We start from the raw sequence: 24,221 nt of genomic DNA on the forward strand, positions 1-24,221 counted from the left end.
GGAAGCTACTACTAGCATGAGAAAGATTCGACTATAATATAATGGTAAATATACATACGTATGATGCTACGTCGGTCAGTGTATATATAAAGAAAAGAAAAGAAAAAGCCAAGGCTATATATATAGAATTAGAAACCAATAACCACATAGAGTGAAGGTGGGTGAAGAGCCAATGGAAAGATAAGTTAGATTACTGTGAACAATGTAGGCAAGTTGCTCACTTACATTACAAGTGCATGCACGTCTTTAATGTTGACCCATCTACATACCGGCCTACACACATATATTCTTCTAAAATTTGATATGTACGGCTGTATGTATGTATATACATTACGCATGTTGAGACTTGAGAGACAGAAACATGCGTATAGTACACTAACATTTGCTATCAAAACTCATTCCAAACAAACTCCTCTCGTCTTTTTTGACTATACAACCTAATGTAATCAATTTTTATACCACAAAAAAAAAACTTCAATTACTCATTCGGTTTCAATGAATCCTTTAAATCTTGGCGTTTCCCGTTTAAATACACATAAACCGTAATTCTAAATTTAGCTTACCAGAAAGACAACTAAACCGGCATAAGAATTGATTGTTCTAGCAGTGTTTGTTTTGTAAAATCCAACATATATTGGCCAATCGAATGGCTAATATACTCTGTGTCTCTATCAATGTAACATACTAAGAGAAACCAAACAGTACCGCAAACGTATGATGCAAAGTCTCAGCATGAATAAATTTCCCCACTGATTAAGGTTTTCACGTACCATATGGAAAAGAAAAGGAGGAACTAAGCTAACTTTTATCTACCTTGTTTAAAATTAGACACCAAACTGATTTCAAAGTTCTTAACTCATAAATCTGAGCATTTTGTCTCTCTTTTAAATTGCAATGTAGGAAAACTACAACAAGAGGCTGATTCTGATTCTTACACAAACTCGTTAAAAGAAACATTGAAACCAAAAAAGCAGCAGTCCACATTTTTTAGCAAAACCTTGTCTTTCAAAGCTTATTACAGCATCTGAGCAGCAGTGTTTAGCTTCTCCGCTAGACTCAACTGTGTCCTTGTTATGCTTGATAGGTACAACAGAAGCAATTGATCCTGCAAACAACAGAATAAACAATCATTAGTTTTTTTTACAAAGTCTAATGCTTTAGCTTGGCTTTTACGATCTTTTACCTGGAGACTATCATTCACGAGGTTATCGAAGACTTGTGGAGGTAACTTCGGGAGGGAGGCTACTGCATCTGCAATGAATCGTCCTATGTTGTTGTCTGGAGCTGTTTGACCCTCCTGTGGAGTTTCATTAAAACTAAAGATCATGCATCTGCAGCAGATAATAGACTGTCTATTTTACCTCAAGGATATCTCAAGCTTACCACAACACCGTCAACATATTTGTATACATCGTTGATTAAAGTCAACAGCCTCTCCATTGTAAGCTCCATTCCTTCCAAGTCATTTGGGAGTTTGTCCACAGCAGTTGCCTTGAGGACATCAACTGCAGATCAAGATGATATATTCTTAAATCAGACACAATGAATACCCAATAGAGCCATAAAATGGTTCACACTACTGTATAAATACAAGCTAAGAACATCTAATTCAGTTCGTTCATTCACAATCATAAGAGAAACAATCTCTCGATACATCAACTGATATTTTCTTAATCAGACACAATCAATAACCAATAGAACCATAAAATGGATAATACTACTGTACAGATACAAGCTAAGAACATCTAATTCAGTTTCGTTCTTTCACAATCATAAGAGAAACAATCTCTAGAGACTGAATTAAGTATGCAAAAACTGAGATACTTAGACAATGAGGCCGTATGTAATATGTATATGGAATCGGGTGCTAATAACTTCTGATATGGAAGATATTCATAGTTAGAATACTCACATCCGACTCTCTCAGCGTCAACCATACGGAGATCAACAGGAATCTCTTGAAATTGTGCAGCGAGCTGTCGATCACCAAGTGAAAGGTTTGAAGAGACAAAAGCTTTTATGGTACCCTCCCCATTTGTAAACCCAGTGTCCACAGTTAGATGAATTGGGTTGGTAACTTCTCTGGCATAGAAGTCATGAATCAGTGCACTACCACCATTAACCCCAGCACCAGTTGAATACCTGCAAAATCAATAGAGTAGTTCCTATCAGCTACATACAAAATGAGAACAAACTAACCACCAATGCAGAAACCCAACGCATCAATGAATCGTTTTGACAAAGATAAAAGAGTAATCACGAGAGTTAAGAGAATGAGAATGGAAAAAGAGAAGTACCAGCCGACAATAATTTCTTTTGGATTCACCTTAAGGTGTGAAGCTAACATATTGTGGTGGTAATCAATATCCACAGCAACCTGCATCCATATGAAAACAATCACTTTCAAAACGTATCACAAGTCACAGCCTTTAGGTGTGAAGCTAAAAGCTTAACATTTGATCTCAAAAACAATTTATTTTTCAACGAAGGTGCCAATATGTTCACTAGCCAAAAGCAATAATGGTACTGTAAGCTATCGTCTACACTTCTTTTATAAACCTCACATTCTCATAAGCAAAAATAATATCTACTCTTCAGCTACAAAGCAGATCTAAGAATCCCTAAGCTAAATCCTAAAAAAAAAAAAAAAAAACCTGATCAGAAGATTCATTGTGAGGGACGGCGTATGAATTGCGGATATCGACGGTTCCATCAGCTAAGATAGATCCAAGGAGAGTGCCGATGACTCGTTCAGCTGAGTCAGGACGTCTCACGAAGCAATCACAGACGTTAAAGATAACGAGTGGGTGGATCCTCGCTGTGAGTACAGAGGTAGTCGCCGACGCCGTCGACGATGGAGACACGAATTGCAAGACGGTGTGATCGCTCGCTGCCGCCATGGTTAAGATTTTCTGAGAACGACAAAAGGCGCGAGAGAGAGACTGGAGATTTAGGGTTTCCGATGTGAGCGTAAGAGGAAGGAGAGAGAGAGAAGGCCGCTGGTGTGTGATAGAGGAAAGATAGGTTTAGGTTCTAATGGGCCAACAGATAGGCCCATTATATGTTTCAGAGAATTATATCGTTCCTGGATGAGAATTTCACGTTGGCTAAAGCCATGGGAAAATTTAGGGCCAGCAAAACATGTTTATCGAATTACCTCTATCGTTACATATTGATGAACACAACCTCTATCGTTACATCTGCTTCACTGTATGATAACATATTTTTGTATCTCGTGGATTTCTAAGATGTACACAATTTGGAGGGTTTGAATGAGAATATTTTGATTGGTAATAATAATTTTAAATGTATATTTTCTTGCAATAAAACATATTTCCTAAAATCAATGTGTTACTGTATATGCATTGGTCAGGTGCTCAATATGCTTAAAACTTATAATGGTAACATAAAGCAGTAGTGTCGTTTGATACATTGCTTTTGACATACTTTAATACGTTGAGTTGAGGATTATGTTTTAGTCATCATCAGTCTGAATTATTTCCGTGTTACATGGCATCCTCAGTTTGAATACTATAGTACCATGATAGTGAAATTGTGTCTTTCTCATACATTATTTACTAAGAGCTATTTTTAAAAGGATAGGTGCTGATTTGTTGACCATCAGTCAGAGCATAGATAAGTCGTTACTCGTTAGTTGACCACCCATATTTGAATTACGACTTGGAGGAGACAAGTCATAAGTATAGATTACGATATTCGCGTAAATGCTATCGTTTGTAAGTTGTAACAAAAAAAAAAAAAAATGGATAATATAAAATAAATTTGTATTCAAATACGTATCGTCGTCAAATGTTCCAAAAATTTTCAGCATCTTACAAACTAAATTTAACCAAACCAAACCAAACCACCAATTTAATTTTTGAGTATTAAATAAAAAAAGACCAGAGGAAATATTTTTAAAAAATTAAAAATCAACCCAAATGACTCCAGAACTCTCCGAGAAACGTCTTTGCCGCGTCAAGACTCGGGTAATACGTCGGCTCCATAAATATCTGACTCAGCGAGTCACACGACTCCTGACTCGCCGTCGCGTTCGTCTCCGCGCTTCCCATCATCGCCGCCACTAGCTGTCTATACGAAAAGAAAAAACTCTTCGCCGCAGATTCCACCGCCTGCATCCCCTGAAGCAGATGAATCTTATCGCACTCACTCTTCCTCGAGTAAAGCTTCATCGCCGCCTCTTGCAATCTCGGTCCTCCCGTCGGATCTACCTCAACCGCCAACACCGCCGGTACCTTCTGTCTCAGATCTTTCGACATCTTCATCACCTCCACTAACCCTCTAGATCTGAAACAAAACGCATCGTTTTTGCCCGTCGATTTGATCTGTAACTGTTTCTTCAATTTCAAAAAATCCTCCGGATCCATCAGCATGTGAAGATCTTCGATCTCAGCTAAAAGCTTCCAGATCTTTTCCAGCAAGTACACGTCGTCGGAAGCTTTTTCGAATCTCTCGTCTTCGATGCTCGAGACGATCCGGTTCAGGAGGTTACGAGATGCGTAGATCCACGATTCGAGGATCTGGTGAATGATGTAGAGCGTTTGATTCTCTTGGTTATCGATGTGATCTGCGTATGGATTGTCTTTGAGGCTATAAAGCTCGTTAGGTCGGCAAATCGAATCGTACCGGATATTAGGTTTCCCGGCGATGTTCTGTTCGCCGAGTCCGAGCGTGTACTTACACCGACGCATCTCGTTGTCGATCGTGGATAAGATCTTTTTCCCTAAAGCTTCCGATCTCCTCCACGTCGCTAGCTGCGGTAATAAACTTAACGAGCTCCGTACATCGCTGACCGGAGCCGCCGACGATTCATCATCCTCTTCGGAGATGGCTGCCAGAATCTGGATCTGATTCGTGACGAGAGAATCTAACCGTCGGTTCCATTCGCGGTGGTTGATGTAAGGTCTGGTATCGGAAGAAACGGCGAAAACTAATCTGAAACTGATCTCCAAAGCTTGAAGAGCCGGTTTGAGGATCGGTTCGGAAGTCCATTGAGGGAAATCACGAGAGGACCAGAGGTTACGTAGGTCGGGGAGACGAAGGTAAAGCTCGTAAGCAGAGCAAAGAGATGGAGCGGAGCAAGAGATGGGAGAAGAGGAAACAGCTGGGAGGACTTTGAAGAAGGGTGAAGGGATAGTGACGTGGAGCTTTGAAGATAGCTTAGGTGAGTTCGGTAATTCTGATGATATTACCATCTTCCTCTTCCAATCCATATCTACCATTTTTTTTTTTTCTTTTCAATCTCTTTCGTGTGCTTTTTTTGTTTTTTGGTTGGTGTTAAAATTTTGAAATTTGGTATTTTGTTTTGGATATGGAATGAGTTAAGGTATACGAGGAGAGTGTATATATATAGAGGAGGAATGTGGATAGAGGAGAAAAGGCGTGTGAGGAATTAGACCGACGTGACTAAATTTGAAAGTCAACGTTAGAGACGCGGTCTTATATATTTTGTTTTAAAGAAGAAAATTTGAGAAACCAAAGCAGTCGTGGGACTGTGGATTAAGTTGAGGATAATCTTTTTCTTTTTTTTGGCTTTATATGCATGCATAAGGATAAGTTTTTAATCTCTAGTATAATTTATTTTTGGGTAATGTTTTCCATTAAAGGTAAATGCCTAATTAGTCGAATGTTTTGGTTGTTCAGTAATCTGATCTTTACAGAACTAGATAATATTTTTTACTCGTTTTAGTAAGAGATTATCTTTACAAGGAAAAAAGAAAAACACACAGCTTATGTTCGTAAAACATATATTGTCATGTAAGTTAAGAATATCAAAAAAAAAAATTGATATTTACGATAATCATTTAGGGATTGATTAATAAAGAATATGAAAGTCAATCATGCATGCGTTATGGGTTGTCTTTTCATTTATGAGTAGATCCCACTATAACTCATACTTCTAGTTTTTTTTTTTGTTTGTTCATAAATTTCCCTAAATTTCATTCTTCGTAAAACAATACTTTGTTGTTCATTATAAAACTTATTAGAAAATATTTTTTGTAGTTATAAATCTACAGCTACAAGTATAACTAAATCATGCACATGGTGTTTTTGATATTATATCAACAATCGTAAACATAAACAGATGTCATGTACATGTACCACGTAAAAGTAAGCAATCTGTTTTCTTCATTGAGTAGAAAGCAAATATGTAAAAGAAAAAACAATACACGTATATTTGTTTTCTAAGCTAAAACAGTATATATTTCTATTTGAAATTCTTCAGTAGCGTAAATGACGGCCAAATTAAGAAACTCAAGAAAGCATAAAGCTGGATGGCACTAGATTCTTCTAATAACATCACAGAAAACGTTGTTTTTTTTTTTTTCATTTTTAAAATTGATTAGCAACTTGAACATCAAAACAAATAAAGGAAAACAAATTCTATTTCCACTTTCTCTAATTATAAATGAATACATGTTTCCCTACAAAAGTTTTTTTTATAACTCCATTTATTAGCTCAAAAGATTAAGATTATACTTGCAAGTAAGATAGTTTCTAAGACAAATATACATTTACCACCAATTGCTCAAAACTAAAGTTACATAGTAGAAAAATGTATGGTCCGCCACTTTTTTTTGTGAGACATACGTATATGCTTATTAAACTAGTATACCTTGTAAATTAGTATATCGTGTTTATATTTAATCTCGTGTTTTTAATATTTCAAACGCGGAGAATTATATAATCACAAGTCTGCAAACCGATATAAAAATAAAAAGCATATAAAAATGAGACTATTTTATTTTATTGTGGATAAGCATTTAGACGGTGCCGAGGTATGAATTGAAAAAAAAAAAAGAAATGGCACATGGGGAGAAGAAGTAGGAGGAATATAGATTATGTCGAAGCTTATCCAAAAATGTGTGAGATGAAGGTTGGAGTTTGGTCTCAGTTTTTTTTTTAAATAGTTAAACTACTTGGAAGCTGTCGTTTCCTTTGACTTTGGTTTTTTTTTTGTTCTCGAGTTCAATATTTTTATTATCTCAGCCATTTACTTGTTATATACATGATAGATAAATTTTTTGATTGAATAAGACTGCCAAATGTATGAGAATTAACCGAATCTGTTTTAAGTGCATGCACTATATTTTTGATATGGATGTTTCTGTTATTTTATCGGTAAACTTAAGGATACAAACGGTTGGAGTGGAGACAGACCATTTCTTCGGTTATAAATTAGACAAGTGGATTATATATAACGATTAAATGAGTATGGTCTGATAACAAATTAGTGGTCCATAACCTTTCCGTTTTTTTTATGTTAAATTTTTTATTTTATTTAAAGCGAAAAAAAAGCTGGAAATATCTTATCTATTTTTTATTTGGACGTTTAATATCTAGTCTTTTTTCGTTGGAAGAAAAATACTTCATGTAATTATTATTGACTTAAAAATATTTAATCTTTATATTGTTGCCGGATTCTAACCCGCGGTTTAACAGTCAGATCATCAAACGGGCGTTAAAATCAAATCACATGTGTGAATATAGATATATACAATACATTTACCATATTTACGTGATATGTTTTCGTAGTGTAGTGGTTAGAAGTGGGTTGGTTTTTTTTTTTTTTATATTAAACTTTTTATTTTATTTAAAACAATTACTTATATTTTAATTGATCTTTTTTTAATCCATTTTACAACCACTAATCAAAGCCATCGTCCAACCGCTTTTAACCAAAAACATTTTTGACAGCTTCCTGAATAATCACCTAAATGTTTAACAATTTAAGTTTATAGACTCGGTTGTTTTCTGAGTATAATAGACTCATATAACAGTCATATCGATGATAAAACATTTGTCATATACTAAATAGTAGTTAGTAAATACTAATACTAATGGCAATATTATTCACTAAATACTAAATACTAATGGTAATAGTGCGTAACTAGTATCATTTTACTATGTTCGAGTTCAACTGTTTTTGTTACTTTTCTTTTTCTATTTCTATTTTCCTTTGAGTTTAGTATTCCATTATACCGATTTACTAATTATATCGGATTGATAAATTTTGAATCTGTCCATCTCACCTGCCCTCATTTACTTACTTTGTTGAACATCTGTGTGTCATCATCTATGGATAAGAGAATGAAATAAGAAGAGATATGCGAAAAGTATTCATAACTTCTTGAAGAATGGATATAGTATAGGATGGGTTTGTATAAATAAGAATCAAAAGGAGATGGTGTTACTTGTAAGAATTCCTTTCATGTTTACGTTTAAAAAGAGAAGTTTATTTCGCCTTTATAACATAATAGTCTTTCTCCTTAATTCTTTCCCAAACGTTATTTGTATAAAAAGAAAAAACAGTGACCTCTTATATTCCGCTAGCAAGAATGAAATGAAAAACTCTTTATGGTTTTTTTAAAATTAATATCATGTGGCAGAGAAAAAAATAGACCAATTTGCATGTTGTTTGATAAAAAAAGCAAACAGTTTTTAGTCTCGTGACGCAGTTGGAAAAAATATCAACGTAACTACTGTGCGTGCACTTGGGATCAATATCAAACTGTGTGTTTCCTTTATTTTTGACGTGGAATAATATGAATATATGATCATCGTCGTCGACACGAAAAAGATAGTATAAAAACACAATCTGATACTAAAATCTATAAATAAATAAAAGGAATGGAGTCCAAATCGGGGCATGGCTTCCATCCATTTGGGCAGCCAGCCAATGAGGTTTGGATTCGTCTTCGTCATGTGCGAATCACACCAACCAACCAAACCAACTTGGTCCAAAACCAAAAAGAAACACTCTTATCTGTTTCCAACATCCACGTGGTCGAAGCAAAGCGAGTTAACGGTTCTGAGAACAAGAACCGACGGAAGCATGACAGCTGGGAACTTTCCACGTTTTATTTAATGGGTCCGCTTCTTTTATTTTTTTCTTCGAACCAACAACCATTTTTTTTTATTCCTTAGTTGTTGCTATAATCGGCATCTATCTTGTTACAATTTAGTTACCTCTCTTCTTCACATGATGATCACATTTTTGTTGTGGTTGTTGTTATTTATTTGTTCTTCTATTTCTAAGCAACCAAATCATCTAAATCAATGGACAAAATACGTTTAGTAATTTTTTAAAAAAAGAGTATATTAGCTAGTGATTCGCGCAAAATGGTATTGTTCTTTCAACAATTATTCTCAAAATACTACGAGTGATCAACTTTATTAAAAAAAAAACAGATTGTATTTATCAAAAATGAAAGAAAAAATGACAACTATATGAAAAAGGAATTTTCCTTGACCAAAATGCTGTTTATCCTCTCTTTTAAAAAGTGGGTTAGTCACACTGTGGTTAGAAGAAATGTGATTGAATTATTGGTGATCAAACGTGTTCGTTTACATTTTTTTTTTTTAAAAAGAGTGCCTTCGATTCAGAAAACGACACAATTCAATGTTTGTTCATCGGATTCGTTTAGATAAATATAAAGTTGTGTTATGTGTGTAATTTTCTTCTTATCTTATTTTATATTGTATCAATGGGAAAACAAACGGGTTTTAGTTATATGCTTGCATGTGGATATAAACTCATGATTATTGTTATGAAAATATAAATTAGTTGTAGAAAATAAAGAAAGAGTTGGAGGAGAGAGTCAACAAAGGTTGAGCTATCAAAAAAAAAAAAACAAGTTTCCTGGTAATGAAGCATGTCTCCGGCCGCATTATCCGACCATTATCAATTCCTCTCTTTCTTTATTTTTATTTTTGTAAAAAATCAAGAAACCAAAATAATAGTATAAATTAAATGATTAGCAAGTAATTAATTTGGGTGTTGTTACGGAACAAGGCTTCTACTCCAATAGGTTAACCGTAAATCTCAGTTTTATTAAATTTATATGGGTTTAATTTAGACTTTTAGTTGAGCCTCATCTAAAGCAGTAGTAGTATTTAATTGTCTATACTCAATCGAAAGTACCAAATACTGTACTAGTAAAAGACGACTCCAACAGACAACGATACCTGAACAATCAATTACAGTATAATTTTGTTTAATTTTCCTTTGTAGTTGTATGAATATTAGTACCTTGTACATGTTTAACTTAATAGAGATGGCATGATTCGGATAAAGTTTGGTATGGAACACATCACACTGCCTAAATTCCTCAATAAATGCCGGAATTGAGAAGATATCAAATTATATTTGCATGTGGATGAGATCAAACTCCAATAACACATATAAAATTCTTTGATGGGACATTCTTTTTTCTATTCCTAGCTATATTTTTATATTCTCTCCTAGTTTTCTTACCAAAAAAAACCCTCTAAATAATGTAAATATTTGATTACATCACCAGTTAACATGTTTACATCAATCCATGTTGATCTCGAAAACACCACCAGTTAACATGTTTACATCAATCCATGTTGATCTCTCCATATCATATACTTAGTTTTAAAACTGTGAAATCTCGTATACTAGAGAATAGAACTATGACGACGTTTGTGGATGCAATAATTATTAGTATTACATTTAAAAAGTCGTAGCAAAATTTGATGTATATCCATTTGGGAACATGGGAGACATCTTCCCGCTTCTTTCTTCTATGTCGGACTCTTTTTTTGACTTTTACGTTCCAAGAAAATGGATACAACTTGGAATAATACTTCTTATGTCATCACAAAAAACGCTATCGTTGAGGGAAGTCCTTATCCACCAAAAGCCTCAAAATTCAATTCTTTAATTGATTTCTTCTAAATTATACATAACGTTAATCAAGCACCACATCCCTATTTGTTTTTTTAAAATATATTCTTCTTCTATATTTTATTCTGATTATTATAAGTGTGACACGACATATTCCAGTATAAATCCGGAAGTCCCACGCTTATGTTTCATGGGAAATGCCTAAAATGAGTCTGGTCCATTTTTTCATAAACTTCCTTTCTTTTTGACAATTATTAACAAAAGCATGCCTTGTATGTTTAACCAGATGGAAAAGCATGCTTACCCCCTTTAATTATTCTTTGAACTGTTTATAATATACAAACGTAAGATTTTGATCAAGTGAGTACGAAATTTATCATGAAGATAGGCTAATGCAATATTCTAAACGTGTTTTTTATATGATAATTTGATGGTATTATGTAGGTATGTATTTGAAGGAAAGCGTGATGTGAATTATTATAATAAACCAGAGATTATATTATAAGTGAGGTTTGGTACTGCAAAACCACCATTTGAAAACCCATATGCAAGACCTAAACACCAACAGCAGTTTTACGAGACAAGTTTCAAATTCTAAATTACTTCGATTTTGAATTTACTAAGAATCATTATCCCATTTAATAATTTAGAATCGAGTAACTTAAAATTTGAAGCTTATCTCTGTTTTAAACCTAAATACAAACTTTCGAGCAACTCCAAGCGACTTAATAGTCTCGACTCTCGAGCAAATAGGATACTTGGATAAAGCAAATTATCAATATTCATACTTGCATTATTATTAATCTGAACAACAATTAGAACATCAATTAATGAAACAAACTTTGTATATGACAACGTCTTCATTGGATTCCTTCAAGTCACCCTTAATGCAGATCAACCCAACATTCCCCTGTTACATGAATTCAACAACAAACCAAATTAAATTCTCCACAGAACACAAACAACCTGTGTGACTTATTATTATCCATTCCTCTCTTTCTTTATCTTTCTTAAATCAATATACTCAATCGATTTAGGTACGTGGTAACCCATAAGATTTAGTAATAGTCTATAGTTTTCATTAGATACCTTCTCTAAAAACCTTAAGAATTGGCAGCCTTTTCCTGGAAAGTTTCCATTTCTCATTGCTCAGCTTTCTTTGTGTCCCCAAGTAGTAACTTCTTCTCTTCTAAATCCCTTTCAACGGATTCATCAAATTCTTCAATCTCTTGCATTCAACTGCATGGATAAGCGTCATTAGAGAAAAAAAGAAAGAAAGAAAGAAAGAAGATAGATGGATATCTCTATGTGATAGATAGATAGCTTATCTCGCATTACCTTGGCAATCTTTGCCTCCCACTGCTTCCGCTGCTCATCAAGGAGAGTCAAATTCCTGAGCCTTTTGGCTTATAAGCTTCATTTTTGAATCTCTGGTACATAAAAGAAGAAGCAAAATAATCATGAGAGCATATCAATTTTGGAAACACTAGTACAGGAAAGAAGATATGAGAAAAAGATGAATGCACTAAGAGAACTTTCAAAAATCTGGCAGGGAAAGAGTAATAATATATGTATTCTCATCTTAAAATGCTAACCACTTTTTCTTCTGTTCTTTAAAATAAACTCTCAATTGTGCATTGCAAAACTCCTAAAAGCCATCAGAGTAATTCAAAAAATATGTACTATTGCTACTACTACTATCTCGCTAAGTCTTGGTACATCCAAAAAGATACTCTATAAGCAAGAACAGGAGGGGCCATATATACCTGTGTAGAGCATAGTTCAAAAGTGAACTGATGATAAACTCGGTTCGGGATGGTAAAAAGATCCTTGTAATTCATTTGTAATGGACAATCCAACAAAACTAGCAACTTTTTCACTTTGCAATATAGATTCGTCTATTTCACTGAGGTGACATGATTATGTGGATTCTCCAATTGCTGCAATGCCTCAGACTCGACTTGCCCTTTCTTTTCTCTACAATGGATATTTGAAAAATTCCCAAATTAAAAAAAAAAAAAAAATTAGGGCTTTCAAAAATTGACCCGAGTGAAAGAGGAACTAAGAGGGTAAGGGAGGGTTTCGAGGGGAGGTGCTTACTCGTCGTCGAGATGGATAAGAAGTTTGGTGTAAATCTCGGAGACGAACTCGAGCGTAGGGTTTTCAAGCTCGCCTTCCGTAATGCTAGCGATTTTAGCTAGCTTGAGGGCACTGATGATTTCTGGACGAGGTAACCTCGGATACTCGTAGGCCGACTGTGACATTGTTAAGTATTATTAGGAAAGAAGATTAGAAGAAGAAGATGATTGAGTAGAAATGTTTATTGTATAATTGATAGTATTGTACAGATCGACGATATTTATACTAGAAGACGAGAAGAGTTCTTCTCTAGGTCAAATGTATTTATTTATAGAATGTTCCTAAAAAAACATAGTAATCAAAATATTAGTATTGAAGAAGAGTGATCTCTTCAACATTGACTGCTATCAACTATCAAGTGGGGCATTTCGCTTATTAAGTTTTCATAAAACTCTAACCAAACTCAACCAAAATTAGTTTAGTTTAGTTTAGTTTGTGTTTGAATCGGTTTGGTTCGGATCGGTTACATCGAAATATTGGGTGCAACTATAATTGGGGATATTCTAAATCCATATATTAATTGGTTACACCTAAATATTGGGTGGTTACACCTAAATATTGGGTACAACTTTAATTGAGGAACTTCGAAATTGATAATTAATATATTAGTGATAACAAATAAAATCATAGATATTTCAAACTGTGTTTCTGTAAGATTTAGTCTTATATCACATTCGTTATTTCCAAAGATCTTTAAACACAATATTACAAATTTATATTTCACAGATTTTATTGATAGACCACATCGTTAACCAAGTTATTAAAGGGATAAAAATATATTGTGAATCATAAAAAACGAATTAAATCTTCCTAATTTAACAAGATTAATCGATATCTCCAAGATCTTATTCTGAAATTAAAAATAAAATCTTAACCAGAATTTTCAAAATTTTGTATAAAATAAATCTATCTTAACATTTTTGAAGTACAAATCTGTGCACAGATCCGGTTTTTTTTGTCAAAAATAATCCATTTGAAGAAATCGGATCTTCCGCTTATTAACACAAAGTTTAAACCGATTAAGTTTAAACCGATTATTACGGATCTTCCCTAAAGTGTAGGACTACAATTAAATGATTCCAAAAATTTATTATTCGAATTACAGATCTCGGATCTTCCCTAAAATATATAACTAATAACTAATTATAGTTGCACCTATTACAGTTTTATGGATGGTAACATTAAATTAATATAATTTTAATCGCAAACACAATTTGGTAATTTTCTTATACATATAGTAATCAGCTTGGATCCGTATATTGCTCATCCAGAAATAACATAAATCAAATCCTAACTATAATCAAAATGAGGATATGCATTAACCTTATTCCCTAAATAAAAACAAACAATATCGCAATAATATACTCTAAACTTGTGATCCAATAGCCAGCAACAGCCAGCAACAGCCAGCAACAGCCAGTTTATTTTTGCGTAGCCAAGAATATGCCAAGACTTGGTAAACCGCTATGCCAAGAATATTTTCTTTTATAACTTTTTGAAATCCAAAAATTATATTAAGCAAATTTACATAAAATAAAATAATATAGTTGGATATCTATAAATGTATTTTACTTGGTTAAATTCAGAAATATATATTGTTAGTTTGATTAAAAATACTAAAAAAAAATAATGTATATATAGCAAATTAACATATGTAATTTGAACAAAACTACAATATAATTTTGCCAAATGTATGAAAACTAAAATTGTTAAAGTATTTTAGAAAAAGGAAAAAAAAAAACAATTGTCCCCGTAGTGTACCATGGGACGGGGTAGATCCTAGTTTAATAAGTATAAAATAAGACTATTAGTGCTAAAAACAGACTATTATGCAACCGAAGATACTGGTATTGCAATAACCTCAATTCGTTTGATAGGATATTTTTTTTTCCTTATATTTTATATTCTCTCCTGATTTTCCTTATATATTTTTTTCTTATATTTTATATTCTCTCCAAGATATGGTATATAGAGCACCAAGATATCATTTCAAGTTGTATCCAGAGTACATGAAACAATAACCAGAATACAGCAATGATCACTTTGTAAGGACATCATCTCAAAAAAGACAAAAACATAACCATAATTGCCTCCTCCGGGTACAAAGCTTTGGACTTCAATTCTAAGGTTCCCATGACTCTGGTTCATACTTTATAAACATCGGTTTTAGCCTAAAATTGACAAAGCTAAACAATATCAAGACCTAGACAGAACAGCAAAATAACGAAAAACTACAAGAGATGCTAGAGCAGTGGTAAGCAAGATACAGGGTGGGATCCGAGATTCGATCTTCCTAAAGATTCTGGAAATCAAGTAGCGTGGTGGCAAGAGTTCTAGATTGTGAAATCCAGATTGGTACCGGAATGTCGTGGGATGAGAAGAAGATGGACGAAGGGAGACCAAGTTCTCGACGGAAGGAGACACAACTTGAATGTCTGGAGAGAGGCAAAGGAGTAAGCTAGTCCGTGGATGATACTTGAACAATCTCTTCTTACTGTCATAGAAGAAAACATTCCCTTGCTTAGAAATCGCCACAGGCCTGAACCACACCCTCGGCGGCCGAGGAGTTGAGATACCCATAAGATCAATAGAATAAACCAAGCTCCATGTTTCTTCCTGTGCATCCAAGCACCTAATCTCCAATGTACAGCCAGACCATGGATTAGCTCTAGCAATAGCCAAACGGTTTTCAAGGTTTACTACTTGGTCAGACTCTGAGCAAAACGGCGGAGGAGGGAATACACGAAACTCTTCAGTGTGAAGATCAAGAGCCAGTACACAAAACTTGTCATGCAGCTCCAACCAGTAAATGGAGCCATTAACACAAGCAGACTTCCTTCTCGCATCAACTTTATAAGGAGGCGGATTCAATAGTCTACGCCATTCTCCAATGCTAACATCAAGAACCTCAGCAAAATGGTTAGGATCGAAGAACATCCTCACTACTTTATAGCTCCTATCAACAATGTCTCTGCCGAAGCCCATCGCCCAAAATGCAGGAAACATATTCCACCAATAACCTAACACATTTGGTTCTTCTAATTCTAAGACTCAAATCACAGAAACAAATCAAATCAAACACTGTAGAGAGCGAGAGAGAGAGAGAGAGAGAGAGAGCAAGAGAGAGAGTTAGTTAACCTGAGGAAAGCTGGTAATCGTAGTAATTGGTGACTGGATCTGGACCGGAAGGGAAACCAACGGATTCTCCGGTTGAGAGGTTCAATACATTGACCCAACCTGGTACGGGGATGCAAACCAAACCGTCACATGTAAGTGAGGGTCGTGTGGCGAGGTCGTCATCGTAATCGCAGTGTGTATAGAACACCTCGATCTCTTCTTCTTCGTCCCCTTCAAATCGCCGCGACTCAGGCCGGTGGTCTACTACTACGGCCGCCAGGATTCTCCGGTTCCTGAGGAGAATTTCTTCAACTAATTCCGGAGGTAAGAAGATCGGCGGCGGCTTACCGGCTTTTTCTTCTCCCATCTCTCTTTTTTTTTCCCTTTCTCCAAGTATCTTTTTGGTAAATATATAATTTATTCGGGGATATTTACGTATTAAATAAACAAAATATATTTTGATTTTATTTAAAAGTATATAAAACTCACTATTAATTAAGTATTTACAACTTAAAATCTTTTCAATATTTTACATAGATTAGAACACTTTTTTTTTTTGGGTTCACACCTTCTTAAAGCTAATCAAAATATAACAATATGTCATATAATATTATATTTAAAAACTAATTAAAATTAAAATTAAAAACAAATAAAGAAACAAAATCGATAAACCTTTTATTAAATAATTTTAAATATTCTAACCCAGAATAGGAATTTTTGATAAAAAAAACAAAATAATCCACAATGAAATTATCTCAAGTCAAATTTAATTTATAAAGGTTCAAACATTAATTTAAATGTCATAACAAAAAAATGGCAAAAGCAAAGAGCGGCGTGTTATTATTATTAGCCGAACAGATCGAATCCCATGTCTCCATCAGACTCATCCGCAGCTTCTTCCTCCACAGCTATCGCATCAGCATGTCCACTTGAATCTCCTCCTGAAACTGGTGCAGCCGTAGCAACCGCAAACTTGCTTGGATCCTGAACCATGCAAAAATTTTACAGTGTAAAATTTACATTTTCATGACTACTCATGACTAATCCCAAAAATCTGAAACGCAAAACGTTAAAGGGACAAACCTTTACGAACTCCTTCACATTCTCTGCCTGAGGGAAAGAATACTCAGTAGCTAAGGCAACAACAAGAGCATTCTTGTAAGCATTGAGGAACATGTGAGGCGCAGCTGCTAAGGTTGGGTAAGAGGCTGCAAGGGAAAGTGCGGTGATCATCGAGACACCAGCTGCAAACTTCTCAACAAGGTCGTCTTCAGTTAGGTTAAGCACTTCAGGGTTAAACACTGAGCCATTATCATAGACTGACTCCACGACAAGGCCATAAGAGAACGGCCTTATTCCGAGCTTGGCTAAAAGCGCAGCCTCGGATGAACCGACTTTGTCACCTTTCTTGATGAGCTCCACGGGGGTTATGATCTCAACCGTACCTTTGTTGATTTTTGTTGGAATGTTAAGCACCTGGAAGAAAGAGGTCTGTGAAGGGTCAAGACCAGTGTTGCCTGGTTGCACAACCACATCAATTGGGGCGACTAAACCTACACGAGCAGGAGCTCCAACCTGTCAAAAACATGACAAGGACTTTCTCATTAAAACATAAATCAATATTCAAACAAAATGAAGGGGAGCTACATAATGTGAGCATAGAGGTTTTGAATGTGTTGCATTTCAAGACAGACCAGAAGGGGTTTTAAATATCAGTTAACAGTACAAGCTGTGGAATAAACCCAATCAATATTCAAATACACAAAAGGGAAACTACAAATTTAGTCTCCTCAAAGCTCAATAAACCAAAATAATATCAATTACCCTATTGAATGTGGCTGCATTAAGCAAGAGAATGCATATGATTCCATTTGATCAAACCCCCAAATGCAAATTTGCACTTTCCAAGCTAATAATCTCGAGCAAGAAAAATCACCAAACTAACCAAATTAGCACTATACTAAAACTTAACAACAACAATAACATTAATGAAGTCAATAAACAAACCTTGTACTTGGCAACCTCTTCACTGACTTCCTTCAAGTCACCTTTGTTGAAGATCAACCCAACATTCCCCTGTTTCATACATTTCAATACCGAACCAAATCAAACTCTCCACTTAACAAAACCATAACTTTCATCAAAGCGAACCAAACACACAAATACCTTATCCAAATGAAAACAACTATCCAAGAGAGAAATGAAACCTGAAGAAGAGGAAGGAGATTGAGAAAACCTTGATTGCCAGTTTTATCAGCATGGATCCTCACAGATCTCTTCATCATTGTGTTCTTCCCCATCAGAACAACCGAATCGCCTCGTAAGCCTTTCCGAATGTTCTGAAGCTGAGTGGATCCAACATTATCAGCCGCAACGACAAGGATCTGAGGGTACTCATTAAGAAGCTGACAAAGCTTCGAATCGTAAACGATCTTTTTCTCCGCCTTTGTTGCTTTCACCGCCATTGCTACTTAAAATGCTAAACTGAATTAGAAAACCTAATTTTGGGGTAATAGCAAAATCGAGGGCCTAGACGAAGCTGGAGCTCGTACAAGGCGGACAGCGAAATGGCGCCGTCTCTTTAACCTCTGTAACTGTTTTTTTTTTTTACGAGTAAGGAGAGAAACAAACAAACAAAACACTGCGCACGATTACGACAGGTTGAAGAGAAGTTTTGGGTTTATATAGTTTCCCGTGTACGGAAGGTTTTAACGATTAGGGTTTAGTTTGTGGGAGGACCTAGATCTAACGGTTTATATTTGTTGGATTTGTGGTAATAAGCGATTATAAGTTGGGCTTGAGATGTGTGTCGAAAGAGCTTTTTAGCCCAATCTTACCATTGGAATAAACGTTGGTGCATAGTGCATACTTTAAATATTCATATTCTTTTTTTTTTTTTTTTTGTTAAAAATAAAAAAAAATATTCATATTCTTCTTACACATGCATGTTTGTAATTGTGGATTATCCTTTTTGGCGCAACGCCTTAGAATTCACGGATATGGTTGGATACAGAGCATCATGAAAGTTCATAAAGGACCTTGAGCGTAGAGAGGGTGTGTTGAAATGCAGAACATAACATGGTTCTGTTAGGAGTTGGAAACACTTCGCATGGCTAAACGAACTTTAATTTGTTTATTTCTTTCTCTCTTTTTTTTTTTATGCTTATTTCCTATATATATATATATATATATATATATATATATATATCTTAATCTCATGCATGTTTGAGACGCTAACTTATTTAGCTCATTCGCAATATGAGAACCAATTATATGAAAAAGAATTGAGTGAAGCTGAAGCCTCTACTTTTTTCTTTATGTATTTTCATTTATTTATTATTATTTTATTTTCTATGAGAAAGTTATAAGCCAGCCCAAATATAAACACTACTGAAGAATTTTTAGAGATCAATCGTTAAAGTGTATAAAACAATGAGAAGGCTCGCTTTTTAAAAAGAAGAGCACGATGATGATGACGCTGATGTGTATATAGGATACTCTTTGAATTTAAGCCATGATTGCAATTTTTGTGGATTCTAATGTATTATGCTTTTCATATATGTTTTGCAGTTTGCTCTTGGGAATGAATTCAAACGAAGAAATTAATCTTTAGTCATATTATAATTGTATCCACCACAACTGGCTGATTGTAAAATGATGACAATCAATCGCACAGTTTTACCAAAATTCTCAATAAAGATTTGATAAAGAACAAATATTTTATCCTAACACTTCTTCTAGAAAAAGAGGAAAAGACAAAGAAATATCAACCATCTTGCGCGAATTGGTTGTAATAATGACAATACAAAAAGTTGTAGAAAAGAGCAAAGAAGATAGGGAGTGCTTATTATTTCTTTTATACCCTGCAAATATGTATTAGAAACTAAAAAGTTAAATTAAAAATTAATATTTTAAACGTTAACACAAAACAGTGTAACTCTAGTTAATTCGGTAACTGAAACGAAAAAATTAAGGTGACCATAATGAACGGCGCATCCTCATTTTTGAAAATTATAAATATGACTACACTTCATTTTCTTAAAAAGTTAAACCTGTATTCAGGGAAGAAAGTTTTTCTTTAGGAAAGAAATATAAAATTTTAAAATCAAGAATCCAAAACTTATGGGAAAATTACACTGCGACCTATGAATTATGTGATGTGATTGTATTTTTACAAGTAAATACGAATATTTCTCGATTTTACAATTGATGATACTAAGGTAACAAATATAACAAGAACGGTATCTTTATATTTTTTTATTCTCTGATTTTGACCAAAAACAATCATAAAAAGTATTTCCAAACTCTTGAAACGACTCAGGGACACATTTGAGAAACTGATAAGCTGATAATCTTTCATTTCCTTTCTTATTAATTTCAATTAAGCAAACAAATAAAAGACAAAGAGGAGAGTCAGAGAGATATAGAAGAAAGAAACACAGAGGAACAGAGAGATAATTCTCCCTTCTTTCTTTGTCCTAAAAGGTTCCAAAAATTGTCTTTCCCTCTACGTTTTTTCAATGTAACTTTTATACAAAGTTTTGCTTATAAATGTAGTTAACTTCTTTGTTTAGGTGGAAGAAGCAGCACCATTGTTAGTAGACAAGAGTAATTAGGTAACTGTTCTTCACTCTCTCTTCTTACCTACAGTCACTCATCTTCATATCAATAAATCAATAACATCATTTGGAATTACTTGCATAGAAGATGCAAACTCAAAAAAAGCAGAGTTTCCAAATCTTGTTTGGTTCTTGATTTATGAAGCAGATTTTGAAGATGTCGATTAAGGGAACAGAAGAGGGAATAATGGAGAATGAGACTGAAGAGAGAGGAGATGAGTCAAGCATGAAGAGCTTTCTATGGCATGGTGGTTCTGTTTATGATGCTTGGTTCAGCTGTGCATCGAACCAGGTTCAAATTTAATCAAATTTCACACACTAAAACCATTATATCTTCGGTTCGGTCATGTTATGTATTAAACATACAATTGTAATTTGTTGGCAGGTTGCTCAAGTTTTATTGACACTACCTTATTCATTTTCACAAATGGGAATGGCATCAGGTGTAGTTCTACAGATCCTCTATGGTTTTATGGGAAGTTGGACAGCTTATCTCATCAGTGTTCTCTACGTTGAGTACAGAAGTCGAAAAGAGAAACAAAATGTTAACTTCAACAACCATGTCATTCAGGTTCACACTCACAAAACTCTTATATTCAATCTCCACCGTTAGATTTCTTTAATCCGCGATTGTTATATCTCGTTAAAGCATTAATCGCAGTGGTTCGAAGTGTTAGATGGTTTGCTTGGTCCATATTGGAAAGCAATTGGATTAACATTCAACTGTACATTTCTTCTCTTTGGTTCTGTTATCCAACTCATCGCTTGTGCAAGGTTGGTTTAAGATCTCAATTTTTATTCGATATTAAGTATAACACCATATTTGATTTTTGATTTTAATCGTATGGGTAACAATAATGGACAGTAACATATATTACATAAACGACAAGCTAGACAAGAGGACATGGACTTACATATTCGGAGCATGTTGTGCAACCACAGTGTTCATACCCTCGTTTCACAACTATAGGATATGGTCCTTTCTTGGTCTTGGAATGACCACTTACACCGCTTGGTACCTCACCATCGCGGCTCTTGTACACGGTCAGGTCGAAGGAGTGACTCATTCCGGTCCAACCAAGTTGGTTCTGTATTTCACTGGAGCCACTAATATATTGTACACTTTTGGTGGCCATGCTGTTACGGTGTGAGTATTTCTATAAACCTTCATTGTGTATGTTCGCATTTGTTTCACGTTTGACGTACAAATCATTCGAATTCACAGAGAGATAATGCATGCAATGTGGAGGCCAAGAAAGTTTGAGTACATATATCTGTTGGCTACACTTTATGTCTTCACCTTAACCATTCCATCGGCTATATCTGTCTACTGGGCCTTTGGAGATCAGCTTCTCACACATGCTAATGCTTTCTCCCTCCTTCCTAACTCACCGTGGCGTGATGCTGCAGTTATACTCATGCTCATTCACCAGGTTAGTTTCAAACATTTGTTTATTTTTTTGGGGTTCAATTCTCTTATTTCGGTTTTCAAAATTAGACGTCTGAACCAGGATCTACCAAAAAACAGGTTTGGTTTGAATTTTTTTTGGTGTTTATGTTGTGTGATAATCTCTCTAATGCATGCAGTTTATAACATTCGGGTTCGCGTGCACGCCGCTATATTTCGTGTGGGAGAAAGTGATCGGAATGCATGAGACAAATAGTATTTTGCTACGAGCGGTCACAAGATTGCCTGTGGTGATACCGATTTGGTTCTTAGCCATAATCTTCCCTTTCTTTGGTCCCATTAACTCAGCCGTTGGTGCACTTCTAGTCACGTTCACCGTCTACATTATCCCATCACTCGCTCACATCCTCACTTACCGCTCTGCTTCTTCCCGACTAAACGCTGCGGAGAAGCCACCGGCAGTGATAGGCGGTTGGAGAGGTGCGTATGTGGTGAACGTGGTGGTGGTCGTTTGGGTGTTGGTGGTTGGTTTTGGATTAGGAGGATGGGCGAGTATGACTAATTTCATTAAACAAGTTGATACTTTTGGCCTCTTTGCTAAATGTTATCAGTGTCCTCCTCCACGGCCGCATCACTGACATTTGCTCCGCCCCATTAGACAAGGGAGTGTTTCTGAGCCAACAACAAATTGCTGGGGAATCCATAATGAACAATGATTTTTTTTTTTAAATGATCTTGAAAAGAAAGATAAATGTACGCTTTCCTTTTTTTAGTGTTTTACGCACAATGAACTTTAAATTGTCAACTTGAGATATATATTTAAAAATTCTCTACACTCCCAGTTGCTATTGCAACGATATATTTGTTTTATAATGTTTTCTAACCATGGATAAACAACCTATAGAATCTTGATACTAGTCACAAATTTACAAAAAAGGTATTTTCTCTCCCAGGCACTAATATCGAAACTCCTTTTTTAGACATGTGTTCCGACGCCGGTGAAGTTTCTGCTCACAGGCGTCGGGAGATTCCCTCTACGTTTGGTCTGGAAAACTTCTTTAACGTCACTCAATCTAATGATAGTGACCATAAACTCGTCCAACGGCCTGTCTGTGGATGACCCGTCGATGAACTGTGTGATCACTTGCACCACTCTGCGTATTAGCTTTGGTACCCAAGCTCCCATCGAATCTTTCTCGACTGGTTTGAGCTACCTTTGTGTAGTGTTTTCCTTTTCCTTTATGTTGCTGTACTCTGTGTTCAGCTTCTCTACCTATGCACCTATGGCTTGTATGAACTTTATTATGTTTGATTGAATGAAAGCAATCTTGTGTGACAAAAAAAAAAATGAGTCACAAATTTCAAATTATATTTAGTTTCTTTTGATCTATACGGATAACGAATTATATATGATCTATATAATCTATTCGAAACTGGAACAAGTAGGAAAAACTATCTATTAAAAATAAAAACACACCCATTCATCTAACCTTTCCACACACACACACACACAAAAAAAAACATAAACGTACTTCTATTTTAATCTCAATTTCTATGTCAAACCTTATAATACAATCATAATTTCTTTTACAGTTGCAAGAAAATTTAGGTGAAATAAAAACCATTAACTAATTATAATTAATAGTGTCATGTTAATTTAAATTCTTGTAACATTATGATTTAATACACTTCAGTCCTATACCCAAAAAAATGAAAATTTTGAGAAATATCGTTTTTACAATACAAATTTTTTCAAAAATGTTCGTTTATTTTCAATTATTCCCTTTTTTTAAATGTTCATTTTTACAAAACCTCTTAGAATATTCTAAGACATTTAGAAAACCTTTAAAATTCTATATCAAACTTTATAAAAGAGATATAATTGGAAATAGGCAACATATGTGGACATTTTTTACAATAGGTATTAAAAAAAGATATTTTTGAAATTCAAAAAAAAATGGAGGTTTGATGTATATCTATAAATACAGTCAGTATAAAGCATAGATGGAAAAAAATATTGTAAAAGAAAACCCTAGAAACACACACTATATTTTAAATGAATCCAGTCTTTTTCACTCACGCCGCTTCGACGATTCGAAAATATCAAATCTTAAAAATATCAGAAGGTCGACAACCGACATCTGAATCATTGAAGATCTTTTCATCGGTAACTCTTACACCTATTCAGTTCATTGTAATTCAAAGTTTTTTTAATAAAATTATCGTCAATTTTGCTTAATAAAAGAACTTTCTCTTTCCGATC

General features: G+C 34.6%; 5 protein-coding genes and 1 long non-coding RNA gene across 10 annotated transcripts; 1 reads left to right on the plus strand and 5 right to left on the minus strand.

Moving 5' to 3' along the window:
* Window positions 1–837: 837 nt before the first annotated feature.
* Window positions 838–3,050, minus strand: LOC104792843 (eukaryotic translation initiation factor 3 subunit F). Its single transcript, XM_010519083.2, has 6 exons — window positions 2,655–3,050; window positions 2,298–2,377; window positions 1,913–2,142; window positions 1,384–1,505; window positions 1,184–1,297; window positions 838–1,105 (listed from the first exon to the last, which is right to left on the minus strand). Exons 1-6 carry the CDS (start codon window positions 2,898–2,900, stop codon window positions 1,016–1,018), a joined length of 882 nt encoding a protein of 293 aa, XP_010517385.1. The 5' UTR covers window positions 2,901–3,050; the 3' UTR covers window positions 838–1,015.
* Window positions 3,051–3,768: 718 nt separating this feature from the next.
* LOC104792844 (nematode resistance protein-like HSPRO2) lies at window positions 3,769–6,007 on the minus strand. The gene has a single exon (XM_010519084.3). It carries the CDS (start codon window positions 5,241–5,243, stop codon window positions 3,933–3,935), a length of 1,311 nt encoding a protein of 436 aa, XP_010517386.1. The 5' UTR covers window positions 5,244–6,007; the 3' UTR covers window positions 3,769–3,932.
* A 5,393-nt stretch (window positions 6,008–11,400) lies between these two features.
* LOC104792845 (uncharacterized) lies at window positions 11,401–13,004 on the minus strand. The gene is made up of 5 exons (XR_769119.3): window positions 12,776–13,004; window positions 12,442–12,652; window positions 12,014–12,105; window positions 11,765–11,914; window positions 11,401–11,585 (listed from the first exon to the last, which is right to left on the minus strand). It is a non-coding gene; the product is annotated as an uncharacterized LOC104792845 (long non-coding RNA).
* A 1,772-nt stretch (window positions 13,005–14,776) lies between these two features.
* Window positions 14,777–16,348, minus strand: LOC104792846 (F-box/LRR-repeat protein At2g43260). Of its 2 annotated transcripts, none has more exons than XM_010519086.3 (2): window positions 15,953–16,348; window positions 14,777–15,858 (listed from the first exon to the last, which is right to left on the minus strand). In XM_010519086.3, the coding sequence occupies exons 1-2, from the start codon at window positions 16,296–16,298 to the stop codon at window positions 15,011–15,013; spliced, it is 1,194 nt and encodes a 397-aa protein (XP_010517388.1). In that variant the 5' UTR covers window positions 16,299–16,348; the 3' UTR covers window positions 14,777–15,010. The 2 variants fall into 2 exon arrangements, with proteins under 2 accessions (XP_010517388.1, XP_010517389.1); XM_010519087.3 differs by having other exon boundaries at window positions 14,777–15,834; window positions 15,953–16,337.
* Window positions 16,349–16,585: 237 nt separating this feature from the next.
* LOC104792847 (large ribosomal subunit protein uL10z-like) lies at window positions 16,586–18,613 on the minus strand. 2 transcript variants are annotated; one of them, XM_010519088.2, is made up of 4 exons: window positions 18,139–18,613; window positions 17,939–18,007; window positions 17,015–17,506; window positions 16,586–16,915 (listed from the first exon to the last, which is right to left on the minus strand). In XM_010519088.2, the coding sequence occupies exons 1-4, from the start codon at window positions 18,394–18,396 to the stop codon at window positions 16,778–16,780; spliced, it is 957 nt and encodes a 318-aa protein (XP_010517390.1). In that variant the 5' UTR covers window positions 18,397–18,613; the 3' UTR covers window positions 16,586–16,777. The 2 variants fall into 2 exon arrangements, with proteins under 2 accessions (XP_010517390.1, XP_087310042.1); XM_087453916.1 differs by having other exon boundaries at window positions 18,168–18,586.
* Window positions 18,614–20,203: 1,590 nt separating this feature from the next.
* Window positions 20,204–22,793, plus strand: LOC104792848 (auxin transporter-like protein 1). Of its 3 annotated transcripts, none has more exons than XM_010519089.3 (8): window positions 20,204–20,416; window positions 20,506–20,547; window positions 20,699–20,842; window positions 20,936–21,121; window positions 21,212–21,324; window positions 21,416–21,697; window positions 21,776–21,983; window positions 22,138–22,793. In XM_010519089.3, the coding sequence occupies exons 3-8, from the start codon at window positions 20,708–20,710 to the stop codon at window positions 22,594–22,596; spliced, it is 1,383 nt and encodes a 460-aa protein (XP_010517391.1). In that variant the 5' UTR covers window positions 20,204–20,416; window positions 20,506–20,547; window positions 20,699–20,707; the 3' UTR covers window positions 22,597–22,793. The 3 variants fall into 3 exon arrangements, with proteins under 3 accessions (XP_010517391.1, XP_010517392.1, XP_087310755.1); XM_010519090.3 differs by having other exon boundaries at window positions 20,251–20,416; window positions 20,696–20,842; XM_087454629.1 differs by lacking the exons at window positions 20,204–20,416; window positions 20,506–20,547 and having other exon boundaries at window positions 20,690–20,842.
* Window positions 22,794–24,221: the final 1,428 nt, after the last annotated feature.

This window comes from Camelina sativa, chromosome 6 (assembly GCF_030686135.1).
Source record: "Camelina sativa cultivar CO46 ecotype springtype chromosome 6, ASM3068613v1".
Taxonomy (NCBI): Eukaryota; Viridiplantae; Streptophyta; class Magnoliopsida; order Brassicales; family Brassicaceae; genus Camelina; species Camelina sativa.

Coding starts and splice junctions, on each gene's coding strand:
- LOC104792843 (XM_010519083.2), bottom strand. CDS start 2,900: ATGGCGGCAGCGAGCGATCACACCGTCTTGCAATTCGTGTCTCCATCG. Junction 2,143..2,297: donor AAAGAAATTATTGTCGGCTG/GTACTTCTCTTT, acceptor TTGATTTTGCAG/GTATTCAACTGGTGCTGGGG. Junction 1,106..1,183: donor TCGTGAATGATAGTCTCCAG/GTAAAAGATCGT, acceptor TGTTGTTTGCAG/GATCAATTGCTTCTGTTGTA.
- LOC104792844 (XM_010519084.3), bottom strand. CDS start 5,243: ATGGTAGATATGGATTGGAAGAGGAAGATGGTAATATCATCAGAATTA.
- LOC104792848 (XM_087454629.1), top strand. CDS start 20,690: ATGAAGCAGATTTTGAAGATGTCGATTAAGGGAACAGAAGAGGGAATA. Junction 20,843..20,935: donor TCAGCTGTGCATCGAACCAG/GTTCAAATTTAA, acceptor ATTTGTTGGCAG/GTTGCTCAAGTTTTATTGAC. Junction 21,325..21,415: donor CAACTCATCGCTTGTGCAAG/GTTGGTTTAAGA, acceptor AATAATGGACAG/TAACATATATTACATAAACG.
- LOC104792847 (XM_010519088.2), bottom strand. CDS start 18,396: ATGGCGGTGAAAGCAACAAAGGCGGAGAAAAAGATCGTTTACGATTCG. Junction 18,008..18,138: donor ATCTCCTTCCTCTTCTTCAG/GTTTCATTTCTC, acceptor TGTATGAAACAG/GGGAATGTTGGGTTGATCTT. Junction 16,916..17,014: donor ATGTGAAGGAGTTCGTAAAG/GTTTGTCCCTTT, acceptor TGCATGGTTCAG/GATCCAAGCAAGTTTGCGGT.
- LOC104792846 (XM_010519086.3), bottom strand. CDS start 16,298: ATGGGAGAAGAAAAAGCCGGTAAGCCGCCGCCGATCTTCTTACCTCCG. Junction 15,859..15,952: donor CGATTACCAGCTTTCCTCAG/GTTAACTAACTC, acceptor TTTGAGTCTTAG/AATTAGAAGAACCAAATGTG.